Source organism: Prosopis cineraria, unplaced genomic scaffold, assembly GCF_029017545.1.
Source record: "Prosopis cineraria cultivar Desert tree isolate PC_DT_omini unplaced genomic scaffold, ASM2901754v1 PC10, whole genome shotgun sequence".
Classification (NCBI taxonomy): Eukaryota; Viridiplantae; Streptophyta; class Magnoliopsida; order Fabales; family Fabaceae; genus Prosopis; species Prosopis cineraria.
This window is the reverse complement of record NW_026555341.1, coordinates 38913036-38940562: the sequence shown is the minus strand read 5'-3', so window position 1 is coordinate 38940562 and position 27527 is coordinate 38913036. Positions and strand designations below refer to the sequence as shown.

The window sequence follows — 27527 nt, the reverse complement described above, 5'->3', positions numbered from 1 at the left end:
TGACTTATATGATATTATAGGTTTTGTTTGTTTTGACTGACTTCTATATTGATGGCTTTCTCAGAACCCTTTCCTTCAAGTTGTTGAACATTCTTCCTAATAAGGTTCAAACTATGTTTTGCTCTCTTTTTTCCAAATTGACCCTCATTAGTTTTCCCATCAACTTCCATAGACGTAAAAGTAAGGTTCGCTAATACATTTGCAGGAATGGCTAACTTAGTCATCCTCCCTAAAGAGGGTGTAGGCTAGCGTATCATTATTTGAACTCGTACTCACTTTCCCTTGATTGCTCACTCTCCCTTAATTGCTCACTCTCTCTCTTTTGCTCATTGCTTAGTCAAATAGTAAGCATTTAAACCATTTTATTAAAAGACATCTTTATTTTAGATTTTTAAATCTTTTAATCTCTATTTAAATTTCATTCAATGTGTTGATTCTTTAATGTCACTTTCCTAATCTTATAGTGCCGCTTGTTCATTTTATTTTAAAGTGAAGTCATTCAAATAAAATATACGCTTAACATACTCGCACATCACACGCATGAGGTCTAAATTCTTGTTTTGTTAAAAACATAACATGAAATATAATTCCTTAAAAATTATAAATATTTTTTTTAGCAAGGCCCTTCAGCCCCTAGTATTAAACCAACATTAGTATGTGGCTTTTGTAGACATAACCTATGTTATAAGATCAAACTAAACAAATAAACTAACTTTTATTATATTTTACATTATAGCAAATTTATTATATTTTTTAATGATATACTATTGTATATCAATGTTAAGTTCTTTATAAATTTTTAATGATAAATCTCTTAAATGATAAATTCTTATATATCAATATGAACCGGGCACACTTTTTAATTTTTAAAAATTTAATTCTTATTTTTTGGACATAATATTTTTTTGGGTTGGTGGGCCAATTAATCCTATTAGTGTAATATTTTTTCTTTTTATTCATATGATTGATGATGATATGCATTATAAAAAAATTAATCCTCTTGTCCAAAAATAAAAATAAACATTAAACAACTAATCCTCGACAGGCCGACGCGGGATGGAAGGAGCCCAAGACTAATATGATCCCATGATCTAGTTAGCCGTAGTTTCTCCGACCCGCCCTAAACGGCCAAACCCATTCGCTTTGTCTTCGCTTCTTTGGAGGCCGGAGGTTCGAACTCAGTAAATATCATACGCAAGCGCTTTGATACTCTTCACTTTCAGTCTGACGCTGACGGCTTGCTTCGTCACAGTCTAATTAGGTTCCTCTCTCACTCTCTTTTAACTTCTCTCCTCGTTTCCATGGATATTAGTTTCCCTGAATACTACATGCGAAGGTATGCAGTTCTTTGGTTCGGAATTGAGTTCATTTTTTGGTTGCCTATTGGGGCGCTTCCTATTTATTTAAGCTTTTCTGCGTTTCTACTATTTCGCACTCGGAAATTTTCCACCGTTTTGAATTAATGTAGCCCTAGGATTCTACTTTGCCCTTTGTTTATGTTTTCAATCTAACTGATAAATTAAGCTGAAAATGTAACGCTAATATGAAGATTGATTTTTTGTTTGGATAATGTAATAGTTCTCTGACTACTACGATCTACGAATCCCTGACTGTAAGAACTAAGAAATAAACTCAACGTTTAGTAGATAAACTCATCTTCGTTCATTCAAAAGTGCCCTCTGTATGCTCTCCATCTATTTCTTATTTTTTTCTGCCATTTAACTCTAGCTTCTGTCCACCTGAGCAAGGACACGCCCTTGCTGAACCTGAGATGGTGGACCACAATTGACCAAGGGGCTGCGACGATGAACCATCATTGAAGCTCATAGTTACTACCGCCATGTCATCACCCAGTCTCTTTCTTCGTTACTCTTAGTGATTTACAGGGATCATTCTTTTTTTCCCCTGAGTAATTCTTTTCTCTTTCTCAAAAAAATCAGACCATTAATCTGAAAACAAAGCTACACATAAAAGATGGCTCCACCATGTTGCATCTATGCCGCAAAGCTCGAGTAAACACAGTGGCCTTGAAATGAAACTACGAAAGCTAGCAGCTCTCCTATGTCTTGAGGGCTCAAGGGGGCTTTTTGTTTGCTTTATGAGAAATCCATACTCAGAAATTTCAGGAGACAAAATTCATATCTCGTTCACAAAATATAAATTTCAGAAGCAATTTCATATAACAAATTTCAGGCAACCAGGAACTGAAAATTTCCACCAATTTTCTGCTTAAATCTCCTTTCAATTTCTTATCTGATCTCGTTTAGCATTTTATAATGTTACCTCATCATGAACTGGTTTCCAACCTCATCTAGACCAACCTCATCACCAAAAAAAACTGACATTGCTGCTGGTGGGTTTACTTCCTATCTCAAATCCTAGTGCTAAAATACTCATATTAGGTCATTTTTAGAGGCATGAGGGATATGTTTCATCTATAAGGTCATTTTTTATTCCATTTTGTGTACTGAATGGGCCACCTAATGTTGAATGCTAGTTGTAAGCTACTTCTGTTTTATGTTCTAATTAAGTAAAGGGATACAGTTCCTAAAGTTTGCTGGCTTCCTAGCGCGAGGGATCATGTTGGTATGGATATATTAGCCTTTTGTTTTTCCAAAGTAAAATTCCTCTTGTATTATGCAATATTATTTTATATTTACTTGTTTATTCAATTTTTTTGTAGCATTCTACAGATCAAAACCTGGGAGTTGTGTTTTTCCGAATCTTGCACACTGTATGAACTGAATCTTTTATACATATTTTGTTTTGGATTTCTTATTGCGCAGATAAGTAATGGCATCACCAGCTTGGTTTGCTCAGGAAGCACGTCCGCCAGTTACTCAAATTCCTGTATCTGGCCAAACTTCTGGAGAAATATCTATGGCTTCAACTTCAAATTCTGCTTCTACACCTCCTGTTGCAGGTATTTATACATGCATATTAAAGGGTTTAAATTGTGACACACGTGAATCAATGCAAAATCCTGCTTATTCAAAATTCATTAATGCAGCTGGGTTGTTTATTCCAGTGCAACCAGTCCCTCATGGTGTGCATCAGAACCTGAACACATCCGGGAATTCTCAGCTGGTATTAATTCATTCTATTAGTACAGATATATTTGTTTGTCCATATTGGCAGCATGTTGTTGTTGTTTTTGTTATGTATTTGATATTTGTTATTGGACTCTAATTGCAGAAATGCCTGAACACTATAATGTTTTAGTTAGTTTTGTTATTTGTCTTTCAATGAAGGTGATGAATTCTGCTGCACTTCCAATGGTTGGTCAACCTCCAGTTCCTGGCCTCCCTTCATTTGCTGCACCTTCATTCTCATATAATATCTCCCAAAGTGTTCAATTTCCTAGCAACCAGCATTTACAATCTAGCACAGTAAGGCTTGTACACTTTATTAACATGAGATCCTGTCTGGTGATGAGCTAGCTTCAATAGTCGAAGCTTGTTCCTGGACTGGTTGTTCCTCTCTTTTGAGAATTATCTATACAAGTTGAAATTATTGATGCTTCAAAATTGAAATTGACCAACTTGCTACCACTTTATTGGTTGGTTGTTGGGTCCTGAGAATGCCCCCATCAAGTAGTGTCTTTGACAGATAATCATTTGGAGAAATTAATCTTAACCTGTCAGAGTGAAATGTCAGAGGGAATCTGCGAATTGGCTTAACAATTCAGTAGCATACATTGTTCATTTGCAACTGCATAAAACGTGGAAAGTTCTTATAGAAACAAGGATAGTACAATTGCACACAAAATCCATTAGCACCTAGTCTTTTCCCCTCTTGTTGCCAATCAACCACCTTATTTTGAAATTCTAACATTGGCTGATGAACTTTGGTATCAAATAGTTACCTCTACCAATAGCTTCATCTGTCTATTGCAGAACAAGTCAGATTCTGTTGCACAGGATGTTGGCAAAGCATCATCGGCCTTTAGCATTCCACATTCTGCTTCTGCTCACACTTCTATATCCGCAATGTCTGTATTGCCAGATTCTAACTACCGTGCTGCTGCTTCTTGGATGCCACCTACTCCATCTTTTCCTGTACATCACATAATGCCTGGAGCACCAGGAACTCCTGGTCCTCCTGGATTGGCTTCAGCTTCGTCAACATCCTCCAACCCAGCTGCTCCACTAACAAACACAGATTCTTGCTCATCCTCGGCACCTAGACAAAATATGCCAACTGTGGCCATTGCTTCAAATCCTGTTGGCCCCCATATGGGCTCAACCTATCCATCCATACCTTCCATGGCTGCTTCTCAAGGGCTTTGGTTACAGGCCCCACAGATGGGTGGTGTACCTAGGCCACCACTTCTTCCATATGCTGCCGCTTATCCTGTTCCCTTTCCATTTCCAGCACATGGTGTTACTGTCCCAGCTGTTCCAGTACCTGATTCTCAACCTCCTGGTGTTACTCCTGTGGGAGCTACTGGTGCCACTTCATCTTCTTCAGTACATCAGCCAAGGGGAACTGCTGATTTGCAGACAGAAGCAGTGGTGGGACATTCTGGTATGCTCACTGCATTATTAATACTACACTGATATGCATGATGTATTAGCTCATGTTATTTTGCAATCATATCCTTTTCATTTGTACTTCTTTGTTTTGTGCACAGATGACAAGCAAAAATTGAATGCCACTGGTACTCACAGCAACAATGCCGTTAATGATCAACTAGATGCCTGGACTGCCCATAAAACTGAAGGAGACATTGTTTACTATTATAATTCCTTGACAGGAGAATCTACCTATGATAAACCTGCTGGCTTTAAGGGGGAGGTACTGATACATATCATTAGTAGATATTTTCCTGAGGTCATCTCTTTTGCATTCACAGTTTCTGCCGGAATTTCTGGCATTTAAATAGTCTATTAATTTCATAGTTGTTTTTCTTTCTTTCATTCATTCATTTTGTTATAATATCTTTTTGTTTTTTTTTATTTTATTGTTTAGAATCTTAGATTCAAATAAGTTAGATCAGATCTCTCTAATCTTTAGGGATTATTTGGAGACTTGTGTCTGTTACTATATTTATTTGACAGAGATGATTATCCAACTCTTTGATATTCACATATTTATATACTATAGGTAAATTTTTCTTGTATAATTCTTGTTTCTTTGCTGGATCGATGTATTTTTAATTTATTTATGTTTTGAATTTCTTATGCAGCCCGATAGAGTTTCTGTGCAGCCAACTCCAGCTTCAATGTAAGTTCATAGCTCTTGTATAATGCTTTTCTGTACTGTTTCTTTTAATTTTGTTTTGTGTCTCCAATATGCGGTTATTTATTTAACTTTTCTGATCCTAGTTCTTGTTGGAGGCATTTGGAAGTGTCTTCTGATTCTTTCATTTAAAAAGCGCCAAGTAATATAACTGTTTTGAGGTGTGTGATAAGCTGATTGTAAGTTATGGACATTTTGAGTTATGGTTGCATTTTAATGATGGTGATTTTGTGAAGATGTGGACTGCAACTGTGACTTGACATGGTTGCAGAATCCACGGCAACAGAAATATTGCTTCTAGTATTGCAATTGCTGACTGTTCTTTAACTATAGGTAAAAGCTCTGGTAACTTGACTGAGAAATGAGGCAGTTGTGTATTGGTAAAGCCTAAATGTTTTTAATCATTGAATAGCAATCCATTTATGACCGTACTTTAGACTTTAGAGCTCTTTAGCATAGAATGCACCTCAATTAGCAAAGACCTTTTTTAGGAAGAAAACCTAAGTAGCACCATACAATATGATCTATATCTGTATGAACAATTTTGAAATTTTAGGATATGGGCATGGAGAGAGGAGAAGACGACAACCAAGTCTGGAAATGGATTTTTTGGAAAGTCTTGTCTTGTGCCCTCACTTGCCAGCCCTTGGAGCCAGAGTGTGGCTGCAGTTGCCAAGTGTGGCAGCGTTTGTTTGTTCATTTGGTGACCAGACTTCATGGGTCTGGCAGGACCCTCTGAGGATGATGGAGTGGTCGTGTGATGAGAAAAAGAACTGATAGTCGTGATGTGGGAATCACAGTAGTATATAAGTTAGAATTAGTTTTTTTATTTTTTTGAGTGTGGATAGATAGTAGGACATGGGTGGGATGGAGCTCAAAAGCCAACGATTACATCATGTATAGCATTCCAACAATAATGAATGTAGATTACATCATGTATATGTAACATACACTTGCACACTGCTGGACAGAGCGAGAGAGTAGGGAGAAATAGAAACCGAGAGAGGGAGAAATGAGATTGAAGAACAGAACAGTTGGGGGAGCACGAGAGGGAGAGGCAGAAATGCAGAGGGAGACAAGAGCTATCAGAAATCTCAATCAAATATTACATTCATCGCATTGTAAATTACAAGAGCAAAGCCTAATTTATTTAAACTAAACTTTCCTACCTATTAATTAAGGAAACCTTAATAACTTTGCTAGATAAAGTAAATGTTCAGATTTCCCTTTTTACAAAAGTATTAAAATAACACAAAAGTAACTTTTTCCTAGATAGGTTTCTTACATGCAAAATACAATGATAATAAGCTACTAGCCTAGGTTTTTCCTGTAGGAGGTTTCTTCAAGATATATTAATTCTTATATTTCATCAATGTTCCAACAGTTACCATTCACGAACTCGAAAGCTAACAACAATCAGTTGGTTTAGTGGCTTCCCCAAGTCTACATGTCACTCATGATTTTAGGAAGATATTGTTCTAAGATGTTATCCAAGATAAACCTGTTAATTCTCTTAGCAGTTTTCCTTTTACTTGAGAGTGACTGTTCTCTCATAATGGTCCTCTTATTTTCATCATGCCACGCTTCATAACCTAATAGTGAGCATTGGCTGTTTGTTCACATCAAGATCCAGTACCAGCTTGGAAGATAGAAGCTTTTTGTATATTCTTTGAGCGTTGTGATTTTTTCCGGCATGTGATCTTTAAGATCTAAAATGCTTATAATGCATTTGAAGATGTTTTTTACTTGCAAGTGACTCTTCATACATGCATAGAATGGATATACTTTCCTTCTATTGTCAGCTGAGTGGTATTAATACATTGACGCTAAGTTCTACATGTTATGATATACAAGGAAGCTCATGAGGACCGTGAAATGATCTGTAGCTAAATTTTTCTTGAGATAGTTTTATCTTTTACAACATCAGAATTTGGATTTACAGGCATGGAAGGGCTTGATGGCTTGTGAAAAATTAGGGGTGTGCTCATAATCACTAATGTTGGACTGACATATAAAATACACTTTGAATAAATTGATCTTTGGGAACGTGCCTTGTTATAGAGAGGGCATTTATGAGATCATCTTTTTTTCATGTTCAGGTGATTTTTCTGTTTTTACCTTTACATGAATTTTTGTCTGTCTGTCTGTCTCATATCTATCTAGTATCTAGCTTTTGTTTTAATGAGGAAGCTTTCCAATTTTCCTGCGTTTTTTCTTGGGTCCCTAAAGCTTTCATTATGAGGCAACAAATATTTGTAACGTTGTCTTGTGTTTTTATTGTGTTTCCTGGTAACAGGGTCAATTTGCCTGGTACTGATTGGGTGCTGGTTACCACGGGCGATGGGAAAAAATATTACTACAACAACCGAACTAAGGTGTGATTCATGTTGAAAACTGAGCTCAATCTTTAGATGTAAAGCCTTGATGCTTTCCCCTTCTCTGTTATTTCTATATTTCACACTGCATAAACCTCCAATTATATGCAGCAACTATGAGAAGCAAGTCAGTAGAACTCTAATATATCTGTAGTGGAAAGCCATCCCAAATTTGTGAACAATAGCATTATTTGAGAGAATACAGTGCAGTCGCTTATTCTCATTCAACAGAACTGTTTGATACATATAGAGGGAGAGAGATTGATACAATCGCATAAAATCCGCTCTCAATAAAATAAAATAAATGATAAGATACTAATCTGAATCTTAAAAGATAAAGCTGACTAAGATGATGATGATGATGATGATATCTAAAAACCCTAGGAGAAAAAGGAATAATGGGCGCTCAAAGCATAAAAGCCCAATTCCAAATTATTACCAGAATAGTGATGCTTGTTACCATAAATATAATTAGATGTGCCTGAGTCAATAACCGATGGGCCTTCTGAAGGTGACTGTAAGGTGTCCAACTAAAATTGTCAATCTTTGGCACCAAGGAAAGTATTGATGTCCATGATACTATGGGTACTTATTGAACATGGTCAAATAAAGTAATACTCTGTAAATATTGCCTTTGGATTGGTTGAAGTGAGGTTCAACAGTAGCTGGTTCAATTATTGCAGTATGTTCATGGAGGATGCTCTCCTTTTGGTTTCTTCAAGTGAGACTGTGTCAGATGTGGTATGCCAATAAGACGCCACACTGCAAGGACAAAAATATTTTATTTTTGATTCTTTCTTAATCACATGAATTTTTATATTTCTTTCATTAGACCCCCACTTTTTCAGCAGGAAGTGAACAACATTGGAATCTCCCTCTTACAACATTTTTTTTTTGGGAGAGGGGGGGCTGCACAACCATTGAAATCTACTTGTAATTGTCATTCCCTTTCTTTTAACACAGTTTTCTATCTCTAGAACTAAATTTCCTGTCTCTATATTCATTTGATGAGTGAACTTTCTGGCTTGTTACTCGACCATAGTGGCAACGTAAGTTGAATATATATGTATATTTTATATATACGTGCACATAGAAACTGTTAATAATTCATATGTAGATCTTAATACCATCCTATGGCTTCTTTTTTTAGACAAGTTGCTGGCAAATCCCAAGTGAAGTGACTGAATTGAAAAAGAAGCAGAATGGTGATGCTACTAAAGAAAATTTAATGTCAGTTCCGAATACTAATGTATTGTCTGAAAAAGGATCAGGAATGGTTACTTTGAATGCTCCTGCTATTAATACTGGTGGTCGTGATGCTGCAGCTTTGAAGTCCTCTAGTTCACAGGGTTCATCATCGGCATTGGATTTGATCAAGAAGAAATTACAGGAATCAGGAACTCCTGTTAGTCCCCCTGCTATTCCAACACCATTAGGACCAACGCTATCTGAATCCAATAGTTCAAAAGCACCTGAATCTACTGCTAAGGGCCTACAATGTGAGAACCACAAAGATAAACAAAAGGATCCTAATGGTGATGCTAATATATCTGACACGTCATCAGATTCAGAAGACGAAGTTAAGGGACCTTCAAAGGAGGAGCGTATCATTCAATTCAAGGTACCTTTGTTGTTCTTTTAGGGTTAAAATATTTGTTCCTGTTTTTGGGCAGGTCAATCTTATCCTATTGCAATATTTCATGATAGATCATCATTTAGCTACATAATATTGTCTGCTGCGAAATGGATTTGAGATTTTCTTTTGCCTCGTCTCTGTTCTCTGTCCTTCCTATATGTCCCATCTATTTCTTTTGTTTTTTCATCCTTTGTTATTGATCATTAGCCTTCTATTGAAAATATGAAAACTTGGGTTTGAACCTTCCTATCTTCATCGCAGTATATCTGTAAATCTAAGAGATAGCTAACTAGGACTGAATTCCATTTTCAAGTGTATGCTTCAGGTTTATTTCAACACATTCTGCGTGGAACAATTATAGCAGGATGCATTTTTGGATGTGCCTTTTGAAAATGTGACCATGTGAAGTTGTTTGTTGATTTCTTCCTATTAATTTTATAGGAGATGCTTAAGGAGCGAGGAGTGGCACCGTTCTCAAAGTGGGAGAAAGAATTACCAAAGATAGTATTTGATCCACGTTTTAAGGTTTGTTGAGTCTTTACAGATTAATTCATTTGGGAATTATTGGCCCTTCCTTCACCTGGAACTCTTGTAACCAGGCTGTTTGTGCATGTTCTTAACAATGACTGGTAGAGATATATATATATATATATATATTGTTTTTGTTGTAATTTTCTTAACTGTTATCATTATTATATCACACAGTATCATTATATCTGATGTGATTCTGGATTGATATCCTTGTGGTGGGAATATTTCCTGTGGACATTACTTCTATTACTTAATTGATTTGTTCAAAAGCGAAAAAGATGGGGAAAGATGTCTCATGAAATTAAGGTGTTTTTCCTCCAGTGGTTGCATTTATTAGATTGAGGTGAAACTATTTATTAGATTGAGGTGAAACTCTCCATGTCTTGTGCCATGTGGAATATTTCATATACTAAGGATTTTACTTTTTGCTTATTTTCATGACTGTTGCATATATTGTTTCAAATAAGGCTTTGCATACATTTTCTGAAATAAAAGGTGCATTGTTATCGATTTTATTTATTCCTTGTACTTGTGATTTGACGAGACTGGATATTGGTTTTCTAGGGATTGGAATGTTTTAGGTGTCTTATTAACTTAAATTATTATTTTTGTACGGAGTGTTCAATGTTATGTGTTGAGTTTACAATTCCATATTCTGCCAATTAATCAGGATTTAAACATTTGTTTCATGCACTTTGGAGCGTTAAGCTATTAACTTTGTATTCAATATATTTTCTTCTGAGGAGTTGGAGGGAGAGGAGAGAACAATAGAGAATCAGGGTTTTTTAACTTAAGCGTGTTATTTTTAGGAGAATTTGGTGTATTTTATTATTGTTAGGGCTGGACTCTTGCATCAGTTTCTCCCTGCACCATTTTGGGGATAGGGTTCTTCCTATGGGTTCGAGCTCCTTGATCTTTAGTGAGATTCCTCTGATGGACTTGCTGTGGGATTCAAAAGTTAGATGATATATTTTTATGTTTTCCTGAAGAGTATTTCTTTCACCCTAACTCTATATTTGCCTTCAGTTTTCATTTTCTATGTTTTGTTTTAAAAATTTATTTTAGGGAGACAATCTTCAGAGTTTTTAATTGCAGAGAAACTGTGCCATTGCAGGCTATCCCAAGTTATTCTGCGAGGAGGTCCTTGTTTGAGCATTATGTTAAAACCCGTGCTGAGGAGGAACGGAAGGAAAAACGTGCTGCTCAGAAGGCTGCAATAGAGGGATTTAAGCAGTTACTTGATGAAGCCTCTGAGGTTTTATGTCATATCCAATCTAAGCTCATTTATGCTTGATATGGCTTCTTTATGAAATACATTTGCCTCGAAATTAGAACTTTGGAATGCTGGTAATACATTTGATTTTCAGGATATCAATCACAACACTGATTATCAAACATTTCGAAAGAAATGGGGAAATGATCCACGGTTTGAGGCATTGGATCGCAAGGATCGAGAGCACTTGTTTAATGAAAGGTGTTACTGATCCTTACACTTTTGATTTGAGTTATTTGTATTAGTTACATGTTATTATTGGTATTATTTCAGAGTTGTTATTGACTCCTTGTTTGTTTTTAGTCAACTCATCTCTTAGCATTTAGTAAAAAGAACTCTTTAAGAAACAAAGATGTTTCTTGTGATGGTTTTTGGATGGAAGAGGAAGAAGAGAAAAAGGCATTGCGGCTGTATCAATTTTATTTTTCTTGCTGTTGGATCAAAGATTGAATACACTTTGGGTCATAACCTAAGCCCATAAGCCATCACATAACTCCACACGATTTGCTGGCCATTGGAAATAAGGGGGGGAAAAAGAAGGCAAGGGAAATCTACATGAAAGGGAAATAACAAAAAAGGAAAGGAGGAAATGAGCATAAAGCAGTGTTAAGAGAAAGAGCATTGGGGCCCTAAAAGGGATCATATTATGTCATTAAGGCATGATTTGATGCTAATCATGTCTTAATGATTTGATTGACAATGACTATGTCATTAATGACATGATTAGGTCAAACGTTGGCCCTAGATAGTGTTGGATATACTTTGTTTTGATAATTACAAAGCTCGAAAAAAGGTTTTGTTCTATGTGCTTTGTATGTGCTTTGTTTTGCAGAAACCTATGTTGCTATTTTATTGGGAAAAGGTTTTAAAAGAAAATTTAGTGAACTTCCAATTCACTCTACTCTTGGGTACCATTTATGAATTGGAAGGAAAACTTAGCCACACTTATGACCAACACTACCCCTTAAGCTAGGAAATAAATGTTTATCGTTCCCGATTTGATTTCAAGTTCTTCAAAATGGTCCCTAATTAAAGCCTTAGTAAGCACATTTACCACTTGTAATTTTGTGGCAATATGATGAAGGTCAATTTGACCATTGCGAATCTTTTCTTTGATGAAGTGACAATCAATCTCAACATGTTTTGTACAGTCATTTTGTATGGGGTTCTTAGCTATATTGAGTTGTGTGCCATTTTGTCACAAATGACTTGTCGTGGCATCTAGGGCTTGACTTTTAGCTCTTGGTGTAGTCTTTTTAGCCAAAGACCTTCATGAGTTGTTTGTGCAAGAGCCCTATACCTAAGGGAGATGAAAAACCTTACTCTAAAAGTTAGCTGTTCAGGTGAGAGAACCAACTCACTTAGATACCCTATTGAGCATCCCATACTACTCAAGGTGGAACTTGTATCTGATGTTACCAAGCCTCCATCATACTACTCCTTGCAATGATAGATTGTTTCTTCTTTGCATAACCTAATTTCCCTATACACGTGTTCACTACTTTTAGGTTGTTCTTTCAATTATAGAGACTCCCCAACTAGCATCACAATAAGTTTCAATACTCCTTCGCATGTCTTTGTTGAATGCAACTTCCTTTTCTAGAGGTCAATTTCACATCACAATTTCCATGGCTACTTCAAGGTGGGCCTTAGTGGATCAATCATGTTGACTAATAACCCTCACTGGAAAGCTAATGATAGGTCTTATGTGATTGAAGTAGATAAGCTTCCTTGACGCATTGAAAAAGATCTTATCTAGAACCATTGCTGCTAGCCACATCAACTCCAACAATCAACTAATTAATGTTCTCATTAAAGCATCAAGAGCACCCTCTTGGCTCATAAGACCATAAAATGCTGGTTGAGGGGAAGTGTTGATTAAGACGAGGATTTTGGTTGATTGACTATTTACCATGGGATTTGGATTGATTGTATATAATTAAGGCATAGGAAAGTAATTGAGCATATGTTGAGATTGGAGACAAGTATTTCTAAGAATCAGTTTAGTTTTATGCCAAGTAGATCAACTATAGAGGCGATTTATCTACTAAGCAGATTAATGAAAAAGTATTGTTGTCAAGATGAGGATTTAGACATGGTTTTTATTGATTTGAATAAAAACTTACGACCGTACACTAAGAGAAGTGTTTTGAAAAGCCTTGGAAAAGAAAGGAGTACGGATTGCTTATATTAAAGTTATACAAGATATGTATGAGAGGGTAAAAACTAGTATAAGAATGTCTAGTGGTCAAACGAAGGATTTTTTTATAAAGATTGGACTATATTAGGGATCATCTTTGAGTCCTTATTTGTTTAACTTGATCCTAAATGTTTTGACGGAACATATTCAAGGGAAAATTCTCAAATGTATGTTCTTTGCAGGTGATATAGTTCTTGTAGCATAGATAAGAGAAGAGATTAATTATAAACTTGAGTTATGGAAGAGGACATTGTAGTTGAAAGGTTTCCGTCTGAATAGGAGTAAAACGGAATATTTATATTGTAATTTTGGTGAGAGATTAGTCGACAGCAATTTGGAAGTGAAATTGGGAGATCAAATTATACCTCGAGTAGAAAAGTTTAGAGGGAGCCATTATTCAAAATGATGGCGAAATTAGTGGGGATATTACACACAGGATTCAAACTGGGTGGTTTAATTGGAGAAAAGCTAAAGGAGTATTTGTGACTGTAAGGCGCCTAATAAACTTAAAGGAAAGTTTTATTGTACTGCTATCAGACCGGCTATGTTATATAGTAGTGAATGCTGGGCTCTAATGGGATAGCAAGAACATAAAGTTGGAGTAACAGAGATGAGAATGTTACAATGGATGTGTGGAGATACACATAAAGATAAAATTTGAAATGAGCACGTATGCAAAAAAGTAAGGGTAGTACATATTGAGGAAAAAATGGTAGAAAATCGTTTGAGATGGTTTGGGCATGTACAAAGAAAACCACGGGAGGCACTAGTGAGAAAAGTGGAATATATAACTTTGAGTCCTGTTAGAAGGGTTAGAGGAAGGCCTAAGAGAATACTCTTGGAAGTTATTGAACGCGATCTCTTAATTAATAATATTTTTAAAAGTTTGGTAAATGATAGAGCACAATGGCATCTTGTAATCCATGTAGCCGACCCCACCTAGTGGGATAAAGGCTTGTTATTGTTGTTGTTGTTGTATATAATTAAGGCGAGTTGATTATGTATTTTTTATTTTGTGATTGTTCTTTTGTTATTAACCGTTATTACATTGTATTAGGCTCTCACTATAAACAAACCGCATGTGTAAGTCAGAACTCACTGACTACATTTCTCCCATTCTCTGTCTCATTCTTCCTATACTCTCTTCATAATGCTTTTGAAGATCTTGCTGCTTTTATACCCAGAAAATATTTGAGAGCACCAAGGTTTTTGATATCAAATATTTTTTATTATTTTTTCTTCAATAGATGCGCTGCGCCTGTGCCAACTTATACTCATATAAGGTCATAATAAATCTTATCTGTTTGTCTGACCACATATCTATTTCACCATCCTCATCCCTGCTACTCTGATTTTTTGCTCTTGTCCCTTCAACACTTAACCTTGTCCACTTCCAACACTTAACCTTCATTACCATAAAATTGGTGGTCTTATGACAGTTCAATAAAGCTTAAGTTTTGTAGGTATTTTGCCACCAGTGTTCTCTTTTCTTTTAAACTCTTTGTATTTTCTTGGTAAATGTTTAATATTTGTCAATGTTGCATTAGTGCCATACTGGGTGACGTGGTATATTTGTTTCAGAGTACTTCCCTTGAAGAAAGCAGCTGAAGAAAAGGCTCAAGCAATTCGTGCAGCTGCTGCTGCCAGTTTTAAGTCGATGCTCCTGGAACGAGGAGATATAACTGTTAATTCCCGTTGGTCAAGGGTATGGAACTTGGAATAAGTTGCGACATGTCCTTGTGTTGTGACAGGTTTCTAAAGCACTTGTATTCATTGTTTTCATGTTTAAATAAAATTTGTCGGCCTATGTTGTATCAGATTCAATTTGTTAGTATTCATGATCTACAAATAGCATTCAGATGACTTTCCTTGGGTGGATTTTGTTCTGAAGACTGCAGAAATTGAAAGCTAATGTCATGCACTTTAGTAGGCAACATTTTGGCATGGTTATAGGGCAAATTGAATCTTTGGCTTGTGATGCCTACAGCTAATTTTTGTCCGCTAGTTTTTGTAGATTGTTATCCTGAATAGAATTATTCATTTATGATTAAAAAAACATTAGAGTGAGCTGTCAGTTGTAATTTTGTCTACTCGTGATGATTTGGCTGTTATTTTCTATTAGTTAGTATGTTAGATATCAGTTGTATTAAATCTACGTATTGCTTGATGAGTGACAGGAGTTTCTAGAACTAGAACTGCAATAAATGTTCTGTCTATGTGATGGTAGGAAAGAGTGTTTATCTGTTCATCTGTATCTATTGCAAAGACATAGTGGTCTTGTCCGAGTCAAATTCAAGTTAAATGCTTTGCAGTTTGCACTGTCACGTTCATTTTACCTTCATTTTACTGTTATATTTTTTATAAAAGAAGAAAATTTAGAGAAATGATAAGAACAATACAATCCTATCTCAACTATGGGCATTACTCTCCGGCTGCTCTCATTCTCTCGTCATCTCATTAAACGCTTTTGTATTGTTTAAATCCTTTCAGTGTAATATGTACACAATCTCTCTCTCTCTCTCACAGACATATTATGGCATTTGGTTGTAGGTTAAAGAAAGTTTAAGAAATGATCCAAGATACAAATCTGTGAGGCATGAGGATCGGGATGTTTTATTCAACGAGTATATATCTGAACTAAAAGCTGCAGAACAAGCAGCAGAAAGAGAGACCAAAGCCAAGAAGGAGGAGCAGGTATGTAAGCATGCTATATCTATGAGAAAACAAATCAACAAGTAAATGCGGTAGCAATTATGATAGAGCTGGTGATTCCCAAAAGATTTTCCTGTCATTTCCTAAGGCTTACAGTAGACAATCTAGGCAGGGAGGTGATTTAGAGAAGACTAAGACCAGTGGTCAAGAGGTTTATTTGAAGGTTTATAATTGTAAGATTCAAATGATAAAAGAAAAGTCAGGTTAGGTGTAGCCTAGGTTATGGGTAGTGTCAGTAGGGTTAATGACTACTTTTTGACTCTTTAAATATGTATTTCCGTGATGAGGGATGAGGAGGGACTATTGGAGAATTGTGGTCAAGTGAGGAGAGTTCTGGCCTCTTGAATGCCTGATTAGGGGTGGAGAAGATCATCTTTTCTTCATCATTTTATCTTTCTACTTCAGTTTGTATTTGTGAGGGACCAGTGTTTGTGTTGCTGCTCAGAGGGTATAGTTTATGTTGTTTCATGCTCTGTAATTGCCATCTCAGTGTAGCTTCAGTCTTTATTTTGATTGTAATCCCACTCTATTGTTCAGCAATAGTAATTGTTAGTTACATTTACAGTGTATTTTCTGGTTTTGCTTATTTTTAAGCTTAATAGAGTAGAGGGTTCCATCAGATTACCATCTGCTTGTGCTTTCCACTGGGGCCCAATACGTGCTTCTTCTCTTTGTGTTTGAAGTGTCTAAATAGTGTTGAACAATTTTTCTGAAGTATTTTTTGTGCAAATTTTAGCTCATCAGTGGCTAAGGTTTCTTAGAATGATCTCCCCTTGATATCTATCTGGCTTTATATCAGTTTCAATTACTTCAGGAGGCTTATTTATTAATCAGGCTTCTAAGTTCACAAAGGAATGTATTGCAGTTCATGCTTATGTGCTTGCATTTTGATTAAAAAGAATGTTTTTTAACTCTAGAAACTGATTTACAGGATAAGCTGAAGGAGAGGGAGCGGGAGCTGCGCAAAAGAAAAGAACGACAAGAACAAGAAATGGAGAGGGTGCGACTAAAAGTTCGCAGAAAAGAGGCAGTTACTTCATTTCAGGCTTTACTTGTGGAGACAATCAAAGACCCCATGGTAAAAACTTTGTTCCTTCCTGTTCTGACAATCTTAGGTATATAAAAACTATATTTATGGGACTGTGGGTGTTTTTAACTTTTTTCCATAATCCTACAAGGATTAAATTTTACTCAAAATTAATATTGCTTCAGCTGTGCTGTCTTGTTTTCTTTTATTTTCAACTCTCTACATCCAGTAAGAGATAACAAGGGCTCAATGTAAAAAATAAAATTGAAACAAAAGATAGACAAAAATTAAATGGGGCACTGAGTTGGACTCTTCAGCAACTTGGAAGGTGTTCTGAATAAAACTTTTTTGTTCCTACAAAGTTAGATGTCGATTTTCTTCAACTTTTTTGGGTCTGTGGTCAAGAAGATATTGAGTTTCTCGTTAATTAAAATATAATCATTTCTTAGGCATCATGGACGGAATCAAAGCCTAAATTAGAAAAAGATCCTCAGGGCCGTGCAACTAATCCTGATCTAGATCCATCTGACACAGAGAAACTCTTCCGGGAACATGTGAAGATGCTTCAGGAGGTAAGTCAAATGTAGTTGCTTCTCAGAATAGCAATGTGTTGTGGCTATGTTGTGTGTTCTATTTTATTTTGTGATTAATGAATTCCATTTAAGTTGAAGCTTGGACAAGTAAAATGTCTACGTTGGTGAGGAGGAGAATTCTGATATTGAGACGAGAATATGTGGATGGATGTTGTAATTAGAGATTAAACGTGCATACTAATTTTAGAAGCGTCTTAGTTAAGTGATGTCTATCTTCACTTTTATTCCTTACAGATTTCCCATGTTGCTGGAGCATGTAAAGCAACAGCCTCTGTAGATTTAGTGAACAAAATGTCAATTTCTTCTCTATTTAATTTTTCCCCAGAAGCTTATGCTGATCCATGCTATGAACCTTTTTCCAGATAATGAATGTTGTTAATTTCATTATCTAAATTTCAGCCATACATACAAGGAATCTAGATTTTGGAGAACCAACTCAAAATACAAGTAAAATAGAGTTATGAACAACAGACTCATGTTAGACCCAAGCATAGCATAATTGGCTGAATAATGGTTCTGGATTGTGAACCTGCTCTGCTGTCTGATTGAGATCCATTGCTTTCTGCAAGTATTTCTTGACTCCTTTGAGATTTGTTACTATCGCACCGTAAAATGTAGACTTGAAATTGGAGATCTTCAGTTGGGTAGCTCTAGAGATGCCCCGAGATGTCAAGAACAAAATTTTGATGATGAAAAAAGATCTAAAATCATATTAACCATACCAATCTAGGAGGAATTGTTTTGGGATATCTGTGATCTGCAACATTCTAGTGCCTCAAGGATTTGCTGGTTTGAGACGTCATTTCAGTTGTGGAAGTAGCTTTCTCCTAAGCACCTCTTCCTGATTGAAGGCACGCTCGTGCATTCATGCATCACTCTCTCTCTCTCTAGAGAGAGAAGGGGAGAGGAGAGAAGAGTGTGGCTCAACTCCCCTAGAACAGCAGAAATGAAATAGGAAATAGTTGCACAGAATTAATTAAATTACACTTGGAAAGGAAAAATATATGCTGAGAAGCAGAAGAGAAATGGAAAGAATCTGCTGGAAGCCAAAAAAGAAAAGGGAAATTTCTGGTGGGCTTGATTTTTATATCAATAATTTCAATATAAAATATTTTATAATTGGCTTCAACTCACACAATATAACATTTCAGATAAATTTTTACCTCCCCTCTCACTGAAATTATTGGCACCCAAGTCGAGATTTTTGAGAGATTCAGCCCCTAGTAACACCCTTATCTGACATTTGTAAAACCTTGTCTTCTCGTCCTCCTTAATTTAAAGATACAGACTTGGATACATATTGGAATAGATCATGAACTCCAAATTGGTCGTGGTTTACAGGAACATGCCAAGGGATAAGACTGTTGACTACTTATTGTTGTGGTTTAACTCCGGTCAATTACAAAATGTTGGTCACTGTTGCTTTCTTCTTGAATTCTCTTACTGTCATGATAAAATATATCGAACTTATCCATATTAAGGTGATTTTGTATATTAGTAAAGATATACTATTGACATATCTCTAATCCCATAGATGAGTGTTTATGTATACCTTTTTATTTGTAAAATTGAAAGTGATCAGTTACTTGCTCTTTCCTTTCCCCGGTTGGTGAAAGCTAATAAAGGTTTACAATTCCAAAATTAATGAATGAATGAGGGTTACAATTACACCTGGAAATCTAGACTGAGATGTAATATGACTAGTTCTGGATTTTCTATTTTTTTAAATGTTGTCGATTGAAATGTGAGCTGCATTTGACATGTGATTTAATTTTACAATTGCGTTCATGATGTATGAATCATACTATTGGTCTAAGGGGAGACTCCTACACATACTGTTAGCCTATGTGAAGGTCGTTTTAACAACAGCACGTTGCATCATATTTCCGAGATTCAGTATACGCATGTATCTAGTCAGTTAGCAGATGTGTGGTCTTAACGTTTTTGGTGTTCTTCAAAAAAGAAGTTTTTTTGCGTGCTAAACTCTGATATAGATGATCCTTGTGATTTGACCAGCGTTGCGTGCAGGAGTTCAGAGCTCTATTAACTGAAGTCCTGAATTCTGAAGTAGCATCTCAAGAAAATAACGATGGGAAAACAGCTTATAATTCATGGTCAACTGCTAAACATTTTCTAAAATCTGATCCACGATATAACAAGGTTCCGAGAAAAGAAAGGGAAGTTTTATGGCGCCGGTATGCAGAGGATATGCTGCGGCGGAAAAAGTCAGCTCATGATCCAAAGGAAGATAAGCATGATGCAAAAGGTAGAAGCTCTCTAGAGTCTGCAAAGCTTCCTCTGGAATCAAGGAGATCGGTTGAGAGAAGATAATTTTTTGTTTTAATTTCTTTTTCTGTTGAAGTCATCTTTTACCCTGGAAGCTGATATTGGAGCAGGCAAGTATCATTCTAAAAGTGCCGGATGTACTTGATCTGATTCCTTTCAGATGGATGCTCCCAATAGTGCTTTTTATGGCCTAATTGGCTTATACTTCATGTCATTGCTGGAGTCCCATCAATGAGGGGATTTACATATTGCTTCATATAGCTCTGCCTGTGTGATGGGGTCTATCTGATCATTTGGTTGTATCTATTCACAGAATATATTATTAGTCAGTCAGTTAATTTTCCATAGAATTTGATTATTGACTTGCACATGATCTTTTTCTTTAAAGGCCATAGGTGACTGAAGGCTAAATGATGCAATGAATGTTGGTTACAGGTTCAGTTTTTCTTCCGGTTGACTCATCTAGAACCATGGGCGTACAATAGACATTAAAGCATGTTGACAAAAAATTATGCGCGCGAGTAAATCATAAATGCCCTTTAAAACCGGGACAATGCTGTACACTTGGACAAAAGCAAGTTACAATATTGAAGATGTCAAAAACTGAGCACAAACAAGCTGAATAATGGTTTATATATTTGTGGTTGGTGTTAAAGATTGTAGAGAAAAGAAAACTTAGGAGATGTGATTTATTGCCTTGTATTTGCTTTGTGAGCACAAACACTCCATTTAGTCTGCTGCTGCTGCTGTTTTTGAGAGCTAATGTACATGAGAATTAGAAATGAATAGAAGACGTTGTATTTGTGCTTATGCATGGATTTGGGGTTGAATAAGAGAAGAGGTAAAAAGAATGGTGTTCAAGCATAAATGCTCTCTTCTGCCGGAATACGAGCATCTTACACCTCCTACGAGAACATTAATTCCCTAATTGGAATGGAAACTACTTAACTGAAAAGATGAATGAGTACTGATATTGAAATGTGCAACATGGAATATTTCGCACACAAGACATTCCATTACAAACTATAGAAGACTCTTTACATTACACGCATTGCAGTGTACAATGCCTCCTTTTGAGACTAGACAATTTCACATTTTAGACGATGTCTTGCTTGAGAGAGAAATGCATAGAGCAGGCTCTTCTTGATGATCTTGCATAGCTCAGCAACGTACAGCATAGGCTTCTGGCATTTATCTCCCTGGATCGCAATCTTCTACCTTACAAACCAATATATACTAACATATCATAAATGTAAATGAGAAACATAAAATCAATTGACCCAGATGATCAATTTCCTGAAGAGGATCAAACTATTAATAGAAATCAGACTATTGCAATGGAGTTCCCTATTCTGTTAACAGAAATCCGTTCTGTTATTGTGGATAAAAATTTAAAGAGCTTTTTTATGAGAATAGATCCCTCCCAATTAGATTGCTGCCAACTCCTTGTTAAAGTGATGAATTTTGTACGACTAAGATCATTGTATGCTCGTTGCCAAGTGCCCACACGAGCTGTAATCCATCTACTATCCTCCACTGCCATGCATAATCAACATTTCAGGAACTTTCATGGACTGTCCATCTCGCGTCCCTTGCCATCCTATTTCTCCAGCCGGAGGCAGCATGGAAGAAAAATAGAAAATGAAGCCAAAAAAAAAAAAAATCCCAAACCCATAATTTGAGTGGACGGCTAAGATTATTTCGGATCGGACGGTTCATGTTTTTCTATACTCGGCAATATACTGCGTTTCAATGATGATTCTGTCTTCTCGACCTCGATGGTGTGTTACTGTGTTAATGAATATCGGATTCCAAAAACCAAAACAAAAGTTGCTGTGGAGAGCATTTCTGTTGGATTTCGAATGTCAAGTATTGATTGATGTCCGTCTCGAATGAATGAATCATGACAGAGAAGCCAACTCCGCCACCGTTGAAGCCTCTCTCCCCTCTCGACTGGGAAACCCTCATCGACGACTTCCAGTGCGGTGGTCCTCGTTGCCGCAAATGGACCTCGCTTTACCCATTACCTTCTCTCCTTGACCACCTGCTCACTGCCCTTCTCCGAAAGGACGTCCCTCTTCCTCTCAAGATTCAACTCCTCCTTTTCCTTGAAGAATTTTCGGATTATTTCTTCGACCATGAACACCAGTCCCACTTCCTCGATCGCCTCGTCGATACTCTTCGAATCGTAATTCAAGCTCCCGTGGATGGGGTTCACATCACTTTCACTTTTAGAGAACAATTGATGGTTTCCACGACATCGATCCTGATTTGTCTAGATGTATTTGGCAACTTTGAAGCGAGATATACAGTGAGATTGGTTGAATTGTTGTTGACAGTGATTAATCGCCCGAATCATGGGTTGGACCGGCATACCCGTGCCATTGCCTGCGAGTGTCTAAGGGAGTTGGAGAGGGCAAATCCTTGTCTTCTTTCGGAGATTGTTGGACATTTATGGGGCTTGTGCCAAAACGAGCGCACCCACGCTTCGCAGAGCTACATTTTGTTGTTCACATCCGTCATACATAACATTGTGGCTGAGAAATTAAATCTGTCTATCTTGAATACGTCGACACCAATGGTTCCTTTCAATGTGCCCCAGTGGTTACTGGCTCCGAACAGGGAAATTTCAGGTTTGAATTATAAGGAGTTAAGGAGGGCGATGGCCTTCTTGCTAGAGTGGCCGCAGGTTATGACCCCTTGTGGGATGATGGAGTTCATGGCAATGATATTGCCAGTAGCAGTGGCCTTGGAATTGCAGCCGTCAATGTTGAAGGTGCAGTTTTTTGGAATGATTTATTCGTATGACCCTATGCTATGTCATGTTGTTTTGATGATGTATTTGCATTTCTTAGATGCTTTTGATGGGCAAGAGGGAGAGATTTCCCGAAGGCTTTTGTTAGTTTCAAGAGAAGCACAGCATTATTTGGTCTTTCGATTGCTAGCTGTTCAGTGGTTGTTGGGTTTCAGTAAATTGATTTTCGGTAAACAAATTGGAAAAATTAGGTCTGTCACCAAAATGTGCTCGACCTTTTATCCGAATTTATTTGATCCGCTTGCTTTGAAAACGTTGAAACTTGACCTTCTTGCATTTTGCTCAATATGCGTTGATATCTTGAGATCAGAAGGTAGTTCACCTGAGGAAGTAGACTCAGTTAATCCAGTACAGCTCTTTCAAGACGGTCTTGTATGTGTATCATCTTTCAAATGGTTACCTCCGGGGAGTACAGAGACTGCTGTCATGTTCCGTACCTTGCAGAAATTTGTGATAAGCGCGTCATCTCATTCTGATTATGATCCTTCTACAACGACATATCTGTTAGACTCCATAATATTTTGTACCTTGGAGGTAATTCTATTTCTATCCTTGTTTTGCCTACTGCCCCTCGTATTGATTTTTCTACCCTATTCTGTTCTCCAAAATTTCCAATTTTCTCCCCTGTGATTATAATGCCCTTTTAAAGTAGAATTTTATTGCTAGAGATAATTTTCTGCAAGATTTTGATGCTGTTTTGAAATAAGAAGAAAATGGAATACTGTGAGATGATGACCGGACATTTGAGATTTGATAGCATTGGGGCTGATTAGTTTTGGCTGAAGTTTGGGATACTTTAATTTCAGGTTATTTGTACAATTTAGTTGGATATCAGGGCTATTGCTACTTGTTATTCATATGTGCCAGAAGGGAGGACAGAAAATATTGAACGGTACTTTTTCGCCTAAAAAATCAGATATTATGATTCTCGAAGTAATAATAATTGGTGGTGAATTTAGAGGCAACTGGTGGGTGTTTGAAACAGTAGCTTAATTTGTTTTTGTTAATTTTGATACTATATTATATAACCAGACTAGAGTCTGTTTTCTGCATGTAATGTCAATGATAGAAGATATGTTTTATTTTTATTTTTTACCAAGAAGATATGTTAATATTACACATAAGGTTGTAAAATGACTGAGTTCCAGCATCCTGGAAAAATGGTATTGTGGTATTTAACCAGTTTCAGTACATTTCATATGGAGTGGGTGTATTGTATTTCTGAATTTATTGATGAGAGATGGGTTTGTCCAGCTGATCTTAGTGCTTTTCTAGCTATCAAGCTTGTGAATTTTGGAAGGTCAAAGAAGCATGAAGTTTACTGTCACCGTGCAGTTTTTGCTGGTTTATGATGTCTTTGGTTAGGACAAAATGCTACGGTGTTTAATTAGCAATTCCTTCCATCAAGTCTTCTTTGGGAGAGGATTCTTTTTATGTACTCCTGGTGGGTTTCTACAAATGGTTTCTTTTGGGTCAATGTCCCTGGTGGACCTTCAAATAGATTGTCATCTTTTGACTTTTGACTTGGAGCCTGTGTTGTTTTCTTTTGTTTGGGAAGGATCTTGTGTCCTCCGTTTTTGTACATCCTCCCGTCAATATTTTTCTTCCTAACAAGAAAAAAAAGCCTCGCTGGTTTAGGTCAGGTTGATTGTATTTCTCCAGTCCTATTGATGAGCCATGCTGGTAGGGTAGTTAAAAATCATAGAGATTACACTCAATCACTATATCCATTAGTGCTTTACCATGTTTCTTTTTGGCCACATAATCATAAGCGAGGTTGGTTTTTTTCACAAAATTTTGGCTGTGTCCTTTGAGCTCCCACGCCTCACTTTCTACCTAATGCCTTTGGTGATTTAAAGAGAAATGTGGTTTCCAAATCTTTCCTCCACCCTTTTGGGTAATGATAGCAACCATAATTTATCAATTCCAATTCTCTTTCTGTTAGTTTACGGAGTATGGGTAGAAGAACCAGGCTGAGGCTCAGTCTAAAAATAGATACCCAAAGATTTGTTCATATCTTTCCTTCTATAAAATAAATGTTGCGGCTTATACTACATGATTGGAATGGATGCTATTGTTATTGTCATTGCTCTTTTGTTTCTTTTGAATGACAGTAACATTTTTATTCTCTTTGGATTTGCATTCTCGTATGTGAATTTTGAATTAGAAATATTAAATTGAAGTTTCATTTTTCAGGGGATGCTTGTGAACATGATGTTGGTTAGTTGGAGATTGGTTCCTGTTGTTGTTGCCTTTGTTGATCGTTTTCTCTCCTGTAAAAAGCATTCTTGGTTGGGAGAGCGTTTACTTCAGAAATTTGATGAGCATTTGCTTCCAAAAATGATAATGGATTATAAGTTGGTTTCTTACTTCCCATTATTTGATAGAATTGCTGAAAACGAAACAATACCTCCACTCAGATTGTTGGAGCTGCTCTCAAATTTCATGTTTTTCCTTGTGGAGAAACATGGCCCAAATACAGGAATGAAATCTTGGTCCCATGGAAGTAGGGTTCTGGGGATTTGTCGGACCATGCTGATTCACCAACATAGTTCCAGATTGTTCCTTAGATTATCTCGTATGCTTGCTTTTACTTGTCTCTATTATCCTGATTTGGAGGTTCGTGATAATGCGAGGTATTTTTGTTTATAATTGTTTTCCCCCTTTGTCGTTGTAGTGGTTGTGCGATATCCTTTCGGCGTCTTTCATTCTTGAAGTTTAAAATAGCTTGAAAAAAATTCAAAGGCCTGCAAAATGGCCACTCACCTATTCTAATGTTTTCTGTTGCTTGTTTTTTCAGAATCTACTTGCGTATGCTGATCTGCATTCCAGGGAAGAAGCTTAGAAACATCTTGAAACTTGGGGACTTGATTCTTGGCATCTCACCATCTTCACAGTCAACTTCTTTTTACAGTGTCCCGTCACCTCGACTTTCTAAAAAATTCAAGACATTTGGGAACTTATCATCCTGCATTCACCTTGAACGTGTGACCCCTTTGCTTGTTAAACAATTTTGGTCATTGTCAAGTTTTGGTGTTAGCAACAGCAAACCTTCTTACCTGGAGGGTGTCAAGGACAGTGAGGCCCCTGCTGAGGAAAATGAATCTGCCAAAAGTTCTAGTGCAGAGATTATTCCTGAAGTGGGAAGAATTAGCCAACCACGAGAGCCACTGCGCGTGATGGATTCTAGAATTGCAGAGATTTTGAACACATTGAGGAAGTACTTTTCCTGCATTCCTGACTTCAGATATATGCCAGGACTCAGAGTTAGAATACAGTGCAGTTTGAGACTTGAGTCTAGTAATTTCATCCGCATGTTAGGAATTGATACCACTACCTCACCCGTGGAAGAGATAGATGCCCTTCCTGCTATTTATGCTACTGTGTTAAAATTCTCATCTTCGGCACCATATGGGTCCATTCCATCTTATCACATACCTTTTCTTCTTGGTGAACGTTATGGTAATGATGCATCTCAGAATCTCTCATTAAGCATTGTTCCTGTAGAAAATGGTGCGAGAGAAGCGGATAAATTTAGAGCTTCAGTGGTGATCGAATTGGAGCCAAGGGAACCAATACCTGGTGTGGTTGATGTTCACATTGAAACTAACGCAGAAAACGGCCAGATCATTCAAGGTCAGCTTCAAGGAATTACTGTAGGCATAGAGGACATGTTTTTAAAGGCCATTGTTCCACCAGACGTAGCACAAGATGCAATACCTCGCTACAAATTAGACTTGTTCACTGCTTTGTGGGAGGCATGTGGGACGTCCTCCAACACTGGGCGGGAGACCTTTCCATTGAAAGGAAGCAAAGGAGTTGCAGCCATCAGTGGAACTCGATCTGTCAAGCTTCTTGATATCTCTGCAGCCTCTTTAGTTCAGGCAACTGAGCGCCACCTGACATGCTTTGTTGTGGGTGTGACCGGGGAGCCTCTTATTGATATTGTTAGGGGCGGCGGTATCATCCAAAACATCATCTGGGATGATACTTCAGATGCATCCCACGAGGCTACTTCAGTCGCTAATTCTGATATGGGTCCACTTTTCCTGACTTACAACGACGAGGATGCCAAGGGTGGCGCTAGCAATGGTAGAAAACGAAACTTGGGCTCTATTCTTGTCTTAATAGTTCTTCCTCCGAGGTTTCATTTGCTTTTCCAAATGGAAGTCTGTGATGTTTCAACTTTGGTTCGAATTCGTACAGATCACTGGCCCAGCTTAGCCTACATTGATGATTATTTGGAAGCTTTGTATCTGTCATAAGAGTTGTCCTACAAACCTACATGCATTTCCTGCACTGGAGTCTAGATTTTTCTTGCCCCCTCTCAGATGCTGAAAATAGTTTTCACCAAATTGTTTCAAACAAATATGAGAGGGTTGTTCATTTTTGCACCCGAATAAATATACAGAGTGTAAATACATTTTGACGAGATTCCCCCCATCATGTAGTGATGTATCCTCAGTCAATAATTATTTTCCAATGTGGCTGGGGCTGAGCGTTTGAGAAGCTTAAAAATATGTATAGTGTATTTTGGTGATTTGTGCTATTGTTTTTTGGGTCTTGCTGACTATCCTTTCCGAATTACACAGATCGCATGCATGAGCTCAATATTTTCAAGTTATTAACAATAAAATAAAAATTAAATTTTACACCATATGCCATGTACAGGACATTGGAATGAAATCCAGGGAAGGAGAGATGAGGTGAGACTTAATAAATTTATTTTCTTAAAAAAATTAAACAAGTAGGGTTGAAAATTGTACACTCCTTCCTTATAATACACGAAGACATTGAAAATTAATACGAGTTAAATATTAAATAATTAAATTTTTAAT

At 36.9% G+C, this 27527-nt stretch overlaps 2 protein-coding genes across 7 annotated transcripts; both read left to right on the top strand.

Annotated features, from left to right (window-relative positions):
* The first annotated feature begins 1101 nt into the window (after nt 1-1101).
* On the top strand, nt 1102-20232 carry LOC129321929 (pre-mRNA-processing protein 40C). Of its 6 annotated transcripts, none has more exons than XM_054967919.1 (17): nt 1102-1261; nt 2787-2923; nt 3029-3087; nt 3252-3389; nt 3897-4527; nt 4634-4797; nt 5189-5226; nt 7538-7616; nt 8767-9237; nt 9694-9777; nt 10898-11038; nt 11151-11257; nt 14838-14961; nt 15807-15950; nt 16900-17046; nt 17445-17567; nt 19605-20232. In XM_054967919.1, the coding sequence occupies exons 2-17, from the start codon at nt 2794-2796 to the stop codon at nt 19917-19919; spliced, it is 2895 nt and encodes a 964-aa protein (XP_054823894.1). In that variant the 5' UTR covers nt 1102-1261; nt 2787-2793; the 3' UTR covers nt 19920-20232. The 6 variants fall into 6 exon arrangements, with proteins under 6 accessions (XP_054823894.1, XP_054823893.1, XP_054823891.1 ...); XM_054967918.1 differs by having other exon boundaries at nt 3011-3087; nt 19617-20232; XM_054967916.1 differs by having other exon boundaries at nt 3011-3087.
* Nucleotides 20233-21561: 1329 nt separating this feature from the next.
* On the top strand, nt 21562-27260 carry LOC129321928 (uncharacterized). The gene is made up of 3 exons (XM_054967915.1): nt 21562-23223; nt 24886-25325; nt 25490-27260. The coding sequence occupies exons 1-3, from the start codon at nt 21778-21780 to the stop codon at nt 26952-26954; spliced, it is 3351 nt and encodes a 1116-aa protein (XP_054823890.1). The 5' UTR covers nt 21562-21777; the 3' UTR covers nt 26955-27260.
* The last annotated feature ends 267 nt before the right edge of the window (nt 27261-27527 follow it).

Bases quoted from the DNA above. Each gene is read 5' to 3' on its own strand.
- LOC129321929 (XM_054967916.1), top strand. From the start codon at position 2,794: ATGGCATCACCAGCTTGGTTTGCTCAGGAAGCACGTCCGCCAGTTACT. The intron at 11,039-11,150 runs GTTTTATGTCAT...TTTGATTTTCAG, and splicing joins TACTTGATGAAGCCTCTGAG to GATATCAATCACAACACTGA. The intron at 15,951-16,899 runs GTATGTAAGCAT...ACTGATTTACAG, and splicing joins AAGCCAAGAAGGAGGAGCAG to GATAAGCTGAAGGAGAGGGA.
- LOC129321928 (XM_054967915.1), top strand. From the start codon at position 21,778: ATGACAGAGAAGCCAACTCCGCCACCGTTGAAGCCTCTCTCCCCTCTC. The intron at 23,224-24,885 runs GTAATTCTATTT...TTCATTTTTCAG, and splicing joins TAATATTTTGTACCTTGGAG to GGGATGCTTGTGAACATGAT. The intron at 25,326-25,489 runs GTATTTTTGTTT...TTGTTTTTTCAG, and splicing joins GAGGTTCGTGATAATGCGAG to AATCTACTTGCGTATGCTGA.